This window comes from Sorex araneus, chromosome 1 (assembly GCF_027595985.1).
Source record: "Sorex araneus isolate mSorAra2 chromosome 1, mSorAra2.pri, whole genome shotgun sequence".
Taxonomy (NCBI): domain Eukaryota; kingdom Metazoa; phylum Chordata; class Mammalia; order Eulipotyphla; family Soricidae; genus Sorex; species Sorex araneus.
In genome coordinates, this window is record NC_073302.1 from 385,649,061 (window position 1) to 385,662,369 (window position 13,309).

Below are 13,309 nucleotides of genomic sequence, written 5' to 3' on the forward strand. Positions count from 1 at the left end.
AGCTATATCCATCTGAGTTCAAAGTTGAGCTCAATATTGCAATTATGAATATCCTTCTTACTGTGTTGGGAAAAAGAGTATGGTTTTTAGAAAATAAGTTGCCTGTGTTACAGACACAACAGAAAAAAAAATAATTTGCCTTTTAGAAAATGAGGCTCAATACTTAAAGCCAGATTCCAAAAGAGAAGCACTTAATTTTTCCATGGAACAGTAGAATAAGAAAAGAAAAAGAAGGAGGCTCTCCTTCTTTGCCCTTTCCTCTTCTTGTTTAACATGATGTAAGTATTTCTCCTCAGTAAATTTGGGCCCAACAAGAGCAGAGAGCAGAAGAAAATAAGGGAAGTGAGGATAGCAAAGTCCTCCCATGATGCATTGTGCTGGATTTGAGGCATTAAGTAGGGACCAGAGCTTCCAAGATGTGACTGAGAATCTCTTATCTCAAGTCTCTTGATCTGTGCCTCAGTCTCCTCACAAAAATGGGGATTTGTTTCATGGCCCTGGATAAGCTCTCTGGTGATTGTGAGTGAGGACCAGAGGTAATAAAACACCTCATGGGAAGAGTTTCTCATAAAACTCAGCCTTGATTAAAAAGTACAACCAAAATTAATAAATAAATAAAAATTAAAAGTACAGTCTTAGAATGCAGAGCTAGAGTAGAATCACAGTGAGATACACAGTTACAAAATTGCTCAGAATTGGGTTTCTGTCGAACAATGTTCCAACACCCATTGCTTCACAGTAAACACCTTTGTTTTAGACTTCAGGCTTTTCGAGCTATGAAACAAGGTGCTGTTGTTTTAGGTATCCCAGTTTATGGTACTCAGTTATTGTAGCACTAGGGTATTCACAGCGGGGAGAAGCTACAGCAAGTGCATTTTCATGTTGGCAGTGCTAAGTAACTGAAATAATTGGATTGTTCTCCAGCAAGCAAGATAGGCCTTATTTCAGAACAAGAGAAGTTTAACTACAAGGTCCAGCTCCTGTCAGCCAAAAGTTTTCCTCAAGGGGCTTGGATTCCTGCAGATTTCTGGTTGTAAATGTGTAAGTCAAGTTTGGTGATATTCTGTGCTATGATACTAACACTACCAGGCAACCAAGACACCTATAACAGATGAGATGTCAAGCACTGTTAATTTGCAACCCTGGGTCAAACTCTATGAGGAATTTGGTTTAAGTAGCTTCATTTGGAGCAGGGAAGGTAAAGGTAAATTGGCCTAAAGAGGACTTTAAAGGACATGTACACCTTGACAAAGCATCTAAAGGGATAGAACAGAGATGGAAACAAAGGAAAAGGGAACTTAATTTAACCTATGCTGTCAGGATTATGAGAGAAAGAAATAAGTCAGATGAGCCCCCAAAAGATAATATCCCAGGAGTCAGGATGAAGTTCAGCAGCAAAACTCATGCCTAAATGCATGATACTTGAGTTTAATCACTCGCTACACACCACACACACACACACACACACACACACACATGCGTGCACGCACACACATATAAAACTTTGAACCTTTGAACTTTGGAAAGTTATGACACATCAAAACCTCAAACTATAGCCTGATACACGCAACTTTTTCTTTCTTAAATTTAATCTAAAAAATATTTTGGGTGTTCAGGAGGCAGTGGGGAATCCTACTAGTGATTTTTTGTCAACCAGTTCGTTGGTTCGATGCAAGCCCCCATCATGTGCTACTACTCAAGCTCTGTACTGTCAGAGATAATCCAGGCCACATGAGAGATGCTTGGGAAACTTCTGAGATACACACAGTGATGATTAGAGAAGCATTCGGTACTGGGGACTGGTTGGCACTTGCCTAGCTGTGGTACTATTTCTGGGCTTCTGATCTATATTTTTAGCATGTTTTCATGACATATTTTATTTTACTTTCTAAAATAAAAATTATTACCTTTTTTGGTTTTAAATTTAAAACTTTAAAAAATAAGAAAAAAGTAAAACTTATCTTATTTTGGTAGTATTGCACTGTAGCACTGTCATCCCATTGCTCATCGATTTGTTCGAGTGGGCACCAGTAACGTCTCTCACTGAGAGACTTATTGTTACTGTTTTTGGCATGTCCAATACGCACGGGTAGCTTGCCAGGCTCTGCCGAGGTAGTATTGAAGAATATAAATAAAGAAGAATAGTACTTAAAACCTCACCTATCTTGAGAAAATATAAAAGTCTAGATGACCTGGGTTATACTACAATTATAGAAAATAAAAATCCTAATGTCTTTAGAAACTCAATGCCACAAAGTTTCATTTTCTCACTTTTGTTCCATTTCCATGTAGGTGATTTATGGACCCCATTTTATATGGTCTTTCTGTAGGTTCCTAGGAGGATTAAACACTATGTGTATAAATTTTGCTGGTTACTCTGGGAGAGTCAGAGAATAAAGGTAGACCATGAACTCTCTCTTAGTCTTCATACAGAAGCCACATACTTCCCTTTACTCCACTGGTTAAAGCTGTATGTGTATGGAGAAGTTTAATCTAAACTTTACGGTGGATATAATATTACCACCATAGATAACCATTGTTAACATTTACAAAAACAAGTATGAAGTTTGAGACTTGTTTTGGTTTGGCAATTACTTCAAAAGACATTAGATATGAATTTTGTGGCTTATCGTTATATTTATATGATTTTATTGATTTCTGCGGAAGAAAGTAGATACCAAATGGCTAAAGAAAATCAGGACAATTGAAAATTAATATACTTGGGAGTCTTTAATCTATACTCTTTCATATTTGCTTTTCAAATTGATGAACGTATTGAGGTTTTAGAGGTTTAGTAATTTTGACATCAATAAGGATATTACAATATTCCATGAAATTTTTCTCTTTTTCTCACCCTTTCTCTCTCTCATTCTAGTTTAAATGACATAGTAGTTATTGGACCAGAACAATTCTATGTAACCAGAGACCACTATTTTACCAACTTCTTTTTGATGCAAGTTGAAATGTTCTTGAGTCTGCCGTGGACTTTTGTTCTTTACTATAGTCCAAGAGAGATCAAAGTGGTAGCCAAAGGATTTATTTCTGCCAATGGTATCACAATCTCATTAGATAAAAAGTAAGTGGCTTTATAATTTTCTGTCCTATTTCCTTGATATTTTAGTAGACGGTTTCCGGTACAACATATTATTGCTTCCTAACGATTAAACTGGAGGGATCTGGTGTGACCAAGTTTCACAAAAAATGTATGATTTTTCTGTGGAATATAAAGTAACAGAATGGGAGAATAACACCCAAGTGTAGTAGAGACAAGGACCAGGAGGTCTTCGCCACAGCTTGGAAACTGGCCTCACATGCTGGGGGAAAAGGCAGCTGAGATAGAGAAGGGAACACCTAGTAGAGGATGTTGGAAGGACCTGTTCCGGTTGAAAGATGCATGCCGTAAGTAGACTGTGGACTGAACAGGATGGCCCCTCAATACCTCTATTGCAAACTACAACACCCAAAAGGAGAGAGAACAAAAGGGAATGCCCTGCTTCAGAGGCAGGGTGGGGTGGTGGGGATTGGGTGAGGATGGTGGGAGGGATACTGGGAACATTGGTGGAGGAGAATGGGTATTGGTGGAGAACTGAGTAAACAATCACTGTATGACTGAAATGCAAACATGAAAGTTCATAAGTTTGTAACTGTAACTCATGGTGATTCACTAATTTGATGTGCAGTATCACTGTCACTGTCATCCTGTTGCTCATCAATTTGCTCAAGCAGGCACCAATAATCTCTCCATTGTGAGACTTCTTGTTACTGTTTTTGGCATATCGGATACACCATGGGTAGCTTGCCAGACTCTGGCATTCATGCACGATACTCTTGGTAGCTTGTTGGGATCTTAGGGGGCGGAAGAATCGAACCCAGGTCAGCCATGTGCAAGGCAAATGCCCTACCCGCTGTGCTATTGATTCACTAATAAAAAATTTAAAAAATAAAATAAAATAAAATGAAAAAAAAATAAAATGTATGATTTTGTTAGAAGGGTGCTGTGGGTCACACGTAACTGTGCTTAGGCTTACTCTTGGCTCTGCCCTCCAGGATCACTCCTGGCAGTACTGGGATACCAAATGGGGTGCTGGGAATCAAACCCAGATCAGTTGCATGCAAGGCAAATGTCCTACATACTGTACTTTCAATGTGTGATTTTTAGCATCCATTTGTTTGCACTCTGGTTCCCACCAATGAGATGAGATGGACTCAAGATTATATGGCCCTTATTCTAAATTATTGCATGATTCTAGAATTACACTAACCTAAAACATTTTTAAAAAATGTGTTCTACCTTTGTCCCATATGAGGTTAGAATGTCTTTAGTTGTCTTCAACCACTTATACTAATTAAGTTACTTGAAAGTTCTTATCAAAGAGGAAGGTTCAACTTAGATTTAGCATTTCAATTGTATGTTTCTGATTTTCTTAAGATGATATCTCCATGAGGAAAAAGTATTTTATGCAGCCTGAAATTTTATGAGAAACACTTTTAAAGTGTTTTAAAATGGAAATATTTTTAAAAGAGAATTGCAATGAATATTAATATATAAATTGGAGATGATTAATATAGATGATCCCTGTGGAAAACAATTCTAAGTGTTCTTTCTCTTCATAAAAATGATTGTTACTAATTTTATGTTCATCTCAAAGTTCTTTTTGAGCACTCATCCTTGGAAATATAGTCTTTTGGCCTTCAAAGAAGTCCACTTAGCTTCATTCAGTATAAAGAGTAAAGTAGTACTCTAAGTAATGAGACTGTTCTATATGTCATCCAGAAACACAAATTTCATTACTTTAGAGCCTTATCCTATATTCAGTCCATATAGGAATCAATTCTAGAATATTAAAAATACTGCAACAGTATATTCTATCATTATGGTTTAAAAGAATATAGATGTTGCACTTTGAACTACTGATAATTTTTCCCCTCTTCTCCAAAGTAAGAGTTGTCTTATCTCTTATTCCTATCTGTTTAAATGTTGTTTTTTTTTAATTAAAAGGTATATATATGTAGCGGATGTATTGGCTCAGAACATTCATGTGTTAAAAAAACATGATAACGGGGATTTAACAGAGCTAAAGGTAAATATACATACCCCATCTTGCCCACACAATGCGGTTTCTTAGATTAGTTCCCACACTTTATCTAGGAATGTATTCTCTTTAATGCACTGTAGCACTGTCATCCCGTTGTTCATCGATTTGCTCGAGTGGGCACCAGTAACATCTCCATTGAGAAACTTATTGTTACTGTTTTTGGCATATCAGATATGCCATGGGTAGCTTGCCAGGCTCTGCCGTGGGAGTGGGATTACTAAAAATAGTAAAAATTCCAATTTTAGTAGCAAGGGTGTGGTTCAAGTGGCAGAGCACATGTCTCCAGGGGACAGAAGGGACTGGTAGAGAATGGGGGAGGGGAGAAAGTTGAAACAGTGTCACCACTATTTTCTCTGTCCACAGGCAATACACTTGGGCACCTTAGTGGATAATTTAACTATTGATCCAGACACAGGAGACATTTTGGCAGGATGTCATCCTAATGGCATGAAGTTGCTGCACTATAACCCGGAGGACCCTCCAGGGTCAGAGGTAAATTTCTAAGCTTCTTTGAGCTCTCAGGTAAAATCTATAATAACAATTTATCAAAGCAACTTGAGAGAACTTAGTGGATCACATTTGGTGTTCAAAAAAATGAATAAATTTTATAGAAAGAATAATGATTTGGCAGGATAAAGACTATTAACTCTATAAGCCACAGGTATTGGCCTTCCAACAGTTTTATTTACTACTGGGAATAATTGAAAAGCATGAACATGATTGTTTGTACTGAGTCAAACCGTCTGTCATACTTTAATCAATATTTACACTGTAAGCAAGCCCTGAATTTAGGCAAAGGGGCACATATGTACAAGAGCATCATATATATAAAAATATATGTATATCATCAAACATGAAATGCAAAGGGTTTAAGTCTCTGTAATTTAAAAAATATTTATTTTTATCTGTCCACTCTCCCTCCCTACCCCCTTCTTCTCCCCCTCTCCCTTCCTCCCTTCCTCTTTTTCCCTTTGTCTTCCTTCCTTCCTTCCTTCCTTCCTTCCTTCCTTCCTTCCTTCCTTCCTTCCTTCCTTCCTTCCTTCCTTCCTTCCTTCCTTCCTTCCTTCCTTCCTTCCTTCCTTCCTTCCGCCACACCAGCTCAGGGCTTATTCTTGACTGCACTCCTGCCAGGTCTTGGGGGACCACATGAGGTGCCAGGGATCAAACCAAGTGGGCCACATGCAAGGCAAGCATTCTACCCAGTGAATCCAGACCCTGTATTTTCTAATATGCACGATGATGTTCAAGAAATCTCATTTTTAATATGTTATCTGTGTTTTTGAATATACCTCTTTTCAGTAAGATAAACCATTGAAATTTGGGGTATTTTTGGAGTGAAACCATCATTTCTCATCATTCAGTTGATGCTCAGGGTATCTGAAGCACTGGAAATCAAATCCAGGACTTTAGTGAGCTGAGCTAACACTCCAGCACTTCAAGCTATTTCCCACAAAGCCATTGAATTTTGTATTGCATTAAAAAATAGCATAAGGCATTGTGTTTTCTATGGCAGTGAATTTAAGAATAAAAATGTAAATAAAATTCTCAGTATATACATGTTCAGGGAATTATATGGAAGATTCTAGTGGCCAGAGAAAGTGAAAAGAAATGGAGTGTATGATTTGCATGTAGTAACCCTGACATCAATTTTTGTAATAATGATTCCCTTAGCATCAATGGGAGTAACCCCTGAGTACTGAGCTGGGAATTAGTCACTTTTACTCCCCCAACAATGCTAAATATGGTCCCCAAAACAGCCAAAAAAATAGACATTTTCACATTCATATTTTATTTTATTTTAACATTCATAAATTGCCAGTGTGTTCTAATTCTTAAGGTATGTCAGAAGAGCAAACATCCCTTTACTCATCTCCAGCTCTTATGAAGGAGGGCAGACAACAAATAATAGGTATACGAAGTAATATGCAGCTGTTAGAAAAGATGAAGTCATGAAATTTGCGTATAAGTGGATCTATGTGGGAAGTATCACGTTAAGTGAAATGAGTCAGAAAGAGAGAGAAAGACATAGAAAGAGAGCACTCATCTGTGGAATATAAAGTAACAGAGTGGGAAACTAACACCCAAGAGTAGTGGAGATAAGGACCAGGAGGTCTGCTCCATGGCTTGGGAACTGGCCTCATATGGTGGGGGAAAAGGCAGCTGAGATAGAAAAGGAAACACCAAGTAAAGGATGTTGGGAGGATGTGTAAAAACACAAAAGAGAAGAGGGCCCAGCGGGGCTCTATCTCTCCCGCTGCCAGCGTTCGGTAGTCTCCAGCCGCTTCCCCCACCCTGGGGAGATTGATGGCGATGATGAGGCAGGCGAAGGAAGGAACGGAGCCAAGCTGGTTGGTCTCAATCGCAGTTTATTCCAATCTCCTCTCTATACACTCCCGTCTCTCTCGTTGCTTCCTTCCCGTTCTCGATCTCTCTCTGGATCTTCTAATATTCCCCTTTCTGTCCTGCTCACTCTCACTTCTTTCACTAGGTGCTCTGCTTATGTGTGTGCCACTGTGCTCTCTTCTGTCTGTCTCTCTGCGCCTGGCTCTCTGCGCCTGGCTCTCTGCCTCTGTTTCTGTGTCTTCTTCCTCTGTCTTCTTCCTTTGTCTTCTTCTTCTGCCTCTCTGTCTCTTCTATCTCTCTGTCTTCTTCGTCTATCTCCCTCTTCTGTCTCCTTCTTCCTCTGTCTCCCTTGTCTTCTTTCTCCCCCCGCCCCGTCTCTTCTATCTCCCCTCAGTGCCCCACAGTCTTAGTTTATATAGCAAATTACATACGGTGGTGACACAAAGGTGGGTTTAACATCAACAAATCAACGAAGAAGGGTAAGACCATTTCTTGAGGAGATTAACAAAATCTCATCTAAGGAAATCTCATCTAAGGAGATCCACTCAAGGGTGAGGGTCCAAACAAGGGTGTGTCAGCGTGTGAGGTAGTAATCTACTTAAATAGTTATAGTAAATCTACTTCTAATATTTCTAGCAATGTCATTCTGTATGAGCACAGTAAGAGATATAAAGTTTGGTTTTTTCTGAGGGCATCTCCAGACCACAGTCCTCAGGCCAGGTTAATCTTCCTAACCCCAGCAGGATCCTAATCTCATCGTTACTTTTGGATCATGACAGCATTGTCCATGATCATGCTCTCAACTTATAGTTGAGTATTGTGGCATTTTGGCCTGGCCTATCTCGATGCCAGGGTAGCACATCACTCACCACTTGCCCTGGATCCATCCTGTCCCTGCTTTTGGAGTGCTTGGAACTGAGGGCAACTGAGTTAAGAAAGCAGATGCCAGGAATAAATATTGTTGGAGTCAATCAACTCCCAAGTTATAAGCACAATATTGTCTTCCTGTGTCCATACATAAAGGACATTGCTTTAAGGTAAACTATGTTCCCTAAGGCAAGGCTAAAAGGACAAACCCCACGTTCTCCTACAGGAGGACCCATTCTGGTTGAAAGATGCGTGCCAAAAGTAGACTATAGACTGAACAGGATGGCCACTCAATACCTCTATTGCAAACTACAACACTCAAAAGGAGAGAGAACAAAAGGGAATGCTCTGCTGCAGAAGCGGGGTGGGGAATTGGGGGATGGGGTGGTGGGAGGGATATTGGGAACATTGGTGGAGGAGAATGGACACTGGTGGAGGGGTGGGTAAAAAGATCACTGTATGACTGAAATACAAACACAAAAGGTAATAAGTTTGTAATTGTACCCCACGGTGATTCACTAATAAAAAATTTTAAAAGATAAAAAAATATTAAAAGAAAGAAATAAGTTAGTAAAAATCAAGGTAGGCTTCATTGAGAAGGTAAGACATAAGATGATTAAAAAAAATTTGAAGCAGTTTCTAAGAACTGGAGCTTATGAGGGCAGTGAGACATGGTGAGTGGGCCCGAACTGGTGAGCTGTAGGGGGATTCAGATCCTGAGAAAATGGTGAAGGGAAACGACAACTATGCTGGAGGATCTGGTGTTAGAATGCTGTATGCATAAAACCTACCATTGACAGTCTTGTAACATTGTAAATCATATTGCCTAAAAGAAAAAATTAAAACAAAACAAAAACATTTGAATTTAGTTTTGGATAGCTGAGAAATCGACATTCAAAGTCCAGCCTATAAATGGCCCCAATGAGAAAATTAGAACATATAGTTATTTTTGCTTTGAATACTGAGCTTTTTTTCTGTAAAAGACATTAAATTTTTTCTCTCACTGATATGAAAAAGAAGTCAGAACTTCTTTTACAAACAGGAAAAAATATCACTAAAATAAAAAAAGAAACAAAAGTTTAGCCTGAGCCTAAAGCCTATAAAAAATTGTTACTAAATTAGCAGGCAACCCTTTCCTTTGATATGTGTCCCCCTAAAGTCATATATATTTGTTTTAGGGGAATAAAAGTACAACCTACAAGATGGTTTTAAAATGATTTAGGATCTTTTTTCTATCTATATTTTAAAGATTATTTATTATTAGTAGTAATAGTAGTAGCTTGGTGGGCTACAACTAGTGATGCTCAGGGTTTACTTCTGGCTCTGAGCTTGGGGATCACTACTGGGAGGGTTCAGGGGTCTATATGAGGTGCTGGGGATTAACCCCAGGTTCACTATGTGCAAGACACTTTATGTCTCCAGTTCCTATATTTTCAAGTTTAATTTTTTTTATTTTATAATTTGATTTTTCATGGAGCTGGAGCAATAGCGCAGGGGGTAGGGTGTTCGCCTTGCACGTGGCCAACCCAGGTTCGATTCCTCTGCCCCTCTTGGAGAGCCCGGCAAGCTACTGAGAGTACTTTGCCTGCACGGCAAAGCCTGGCAAGCTACCTATGGCAAAACAATAACAACAAGTCTCACAATAGAGATGTTATTGTACCCGCTTGAGCAAATCGATGAGCAAAGGAATGACAGTGACAGTTTTTTCATGATAACAGATAACTTTTACTTTTAGTTGAGGCAAATGTTTTCTTCATGAGATTCAAGCTTGATTACTTTTGTAAAACATATCTAAGAAGAAGCTGTAGAATCTAACTTAAGACTAAAAACAACAAATAATGAAAACCACAAAATAAAATAAGAGTCATCTAAACTCTAATAGAAGATGTCAGTACAGACTGAAGACTTGGGAATATATAACTGGTTTTCTTTCATTATTTTTCTGTCCAACTGGTTTTCTTTTTTTCCTTTTCTCTTCTGTTTGAGTAAACTCCATCCAGATTGTTTGGAAACCTGACTGTGTATATATTTACTGATTAGCAAAGAAAAGTGTGCCAATCCTGGGGAATCAATAATAGTACTGGGCAGTGAGTGAAGTGTCCTACTCAATTCCAAAGTACAGGATTTTTTTTGTTGACATGAGGGTCGGAGGTTGGTTGTGGGGCTGAGGAGGCTCCCACTGTGATAAATGGGTTGGTTGACTAACAGAGTGTTGTTTCATTATTCCTTTATATATATATATATATATATATATATATATATATAATTTTTAATGTAGAAGAAAGCCACAATGGCTGCTGCAATTCTAGAATTAAAATTGAGTAGAAAACAAACCCCAATATTAATCAGTAAGTATAAGACAAATCAATGTGAAAATTGCTACACCTGATCACAGGGTTGTCAAGCACTCGTCCAAGAATTTATTGAGCTGCTTATTACTCTGCAAGGCATTATGGGGCTGCCATGCGGTCAGTCAGTCGGTCCAGTAACATCAAGATCTACGGTCTGGGCCAATGAGTTTACATGGCTGTGGGAGGTGGGTGGGGCTAGGGGAGGCTTTCCACCCTGACTCCTCAAAACACCCGAGTTCTCAACCTGGGTACCAGGTCCCTAAAATGATTTGCAGAATGACCTCTTTGTAGAGAGTTGAGCCCTTGGCATGACTGCAGTGGTGGGATGTGGATGCAGCCGTTGGAGATTTGGCTGTGCAGGTGTGCAGCCTGCCTACCTCCCGAGGGCACAGTTTTGAGCTGCAGGGACCAGCGATTCCATAAATTTTATCTGCAAGATATGCATCTCCTGGGAGATTTAGTTGAGAATCAGCAGAGCAGTGCCAGTGGGTAGATCATTTTGCTGGCAGCTATGGAAGGTGGGCCTTATTAATTTGGGGGCCACAACCAGCAATGCTCAGGGCTTACTTCTGGTTCTGTGCCCAGGGCACACTTCCTGCTAGGGTTCTGAGTTCCCCATGTGATACCAGGAATGAAACCTGGGTTGGACACCTTCAAGGCAAGCATCTTACTCACTTTACTCTCTTTCTAGACTGTATTCTCTTTCTGGACTTCATCATATCTTCTTGTGTTTCCCCCACATGCTATAGGCTCAGACAAAAGCAAAATCCTTTTCACAGAAGAAACAAGGTTAGCTTGTTAGTGAGCTAAGTGCATCCATCCATTATTACCTTTTTCTAGAGGAGATGCCTGAAGTTACAACACTGTATGGACTACCTATTGAAGAATTTGGCTGATTTCAGATAATGCATGCAGGGCATAGCTATCATTAGGGCATGACTGATTTTGTCAAAAGATTAAACATTTTGAAGAGTAGAAAATCTATGGACTGGAGTCATAGCACAGCGGGTAGGGCATTTTCCTTGCACATGGTTGACCAGGGTTCGATTCCTCCGTCCCTCTCGGAGAGCACGGCAAGCTACTGAGTCTATCCCGCCTGCATGGCAGAGCCTGGCAAGCTCCCCGTGGAGTATTCAGTATGCCTAAAACAGTACCAACAAGTCTCACAATGGAGACGTTACTTGTGCCCACTCGAGCAAATTGATGAACAACAGGATGACAGTGCTATAGTGTTACAGAAAATCTATGGACTTTAGCTTTTTTCTTTCTGAGAAATATAGTAAGGTATTTGGGGAGGTAGTCATCATCGACAGTTGTTTGGTTATAGAGTCTAATAATGAATGATCTTTTTTCTCCAGGTACTTCGCATTCAGAATGTTTTGTCTCAGCATCCCCGGATCAGCACTGTGTATGCCAACAATGGATCTGTGCTTCAAGGCAGCACCGTGGCTTCTGTATACCAAAAGAAGCTTCTCATAGGCACCATATTTCACAAAACTCTTTACTGTGAGCTCTAGATATTCTCCAGGTATTCTAAAAGTCTATGTGTTTGATAAAAGTAAATCCTCAATTTTATATAAGTAAATAAACATCAACAAGAGAGTGTCTGGCTTTATTTTTACTGAATAAAAGAAGTGAGAAGTTATATAATAGTCACAAATTGTAAGTCAAGTTAATAAAGGACCATCAATAAGCCCAACCTCTTGTTTTTCTGTAGAATCCAACCATACTTTCTATAAGATGTGTGGCTTATGACAAGTTTGGGGTCCACCTCACGTAATGTTAGCAAATCTGTCAAAATCACCTCTGAATACTCTGATATTTTGTTTAAGCCTTCTGAACTGCAGACTTGGAAAAAAGATTCTGGTTAAATTTTTACAGTTCCCTTTATCTCCTTCCAACTAAGCTAGGCAACAAAATATTTATATATAGCATCCCAAAATAAATATCCATGTGTAATAGAACTCTGAGGTAAATTTAAAATTGTATTAAATGACTAGATGACTAGAATATAAGGAAATGCTAAACTTTTGATAAGATGAACTAAAATCATATGAAGATTAAATTCCTTCCAATTTAATCAACAAATTCAAAGTATATTAGTAGATATTTAAAGTTTTAAAAATGTAATCACAGTGAAATTACAGTTATTCATGACTGGATTTCAGGCATACAGTGTTTCAACACACATCCCTTGACTAGTGTTCACTTCCCTCAAACAATGTCCACCCTACCCCCAGTTTCATCTGACTAACCAGTCTGCTTCTTCAGGAGGCAATTTTTAAATAAAATAAATTTTTGCACTATGTGGTTCATTGTACTGTTGCTGATAGGGTTTCATACATGACATTTTATCACTTTTAGTACTACCTCCTCCTCCCAGTCGAATGCTTCCTTTTACCATAGACATTACTCCTTTTTTGTCCCATCCCTCTGCCCCTTCAAGTGGCATGTATTGTATGGAATACCAGTTCTTCTGTTCTTTGTTTCCATTGTTTTGGGTATTCCATTATTTCACCGTTATGTTTCTTTATATTCCACATAAGAGAGATATCATTCTGTGTTGATCTCTATTCCTCTGACTAACTTGACCTAAATGATACTTTTCAGGCCCCTCCATGTAACAGTACATTTCATGACTTTATCTTTTTG

At 38.9% G+C, this 13,309-nt stretch overlaps 1 protein-coding gene across 1 annotated transcript in view; it reads left to right on the forward strand.

The window, feature by feature from the left end:
* Positions 1-12,202, forward strand: part of PON3 (paraoxonase 3) — a 30,289-nt gene extending 18,087 nt beyond the window's left edge. Inside the window, exons 6-9 of the mRNA XM_004602195.2 lie at positions 2,876-3,076; positions 5,000-5,081; positions 5,460-5,588; positions 12,016-12,202. Of these exons, the coding sequence (XP_004602252.2) occupies positions 2,876-3,076; positions 5,000-5,081; positions 5,460-5,588; positions 12,016-12,174 (571 nt within the window). The 3' untranslated portion in view covers positions 12,175-12,202. The remainder of the gene's footprint in view (positions 1-2,875; positions 3,077-4,999; positions 5,082-5,459; positions 5,589-12,015) is intronic.
* The last annotated feature ends 1,107 nt before the right edge of the window (positions 12,203-13,309 follow it).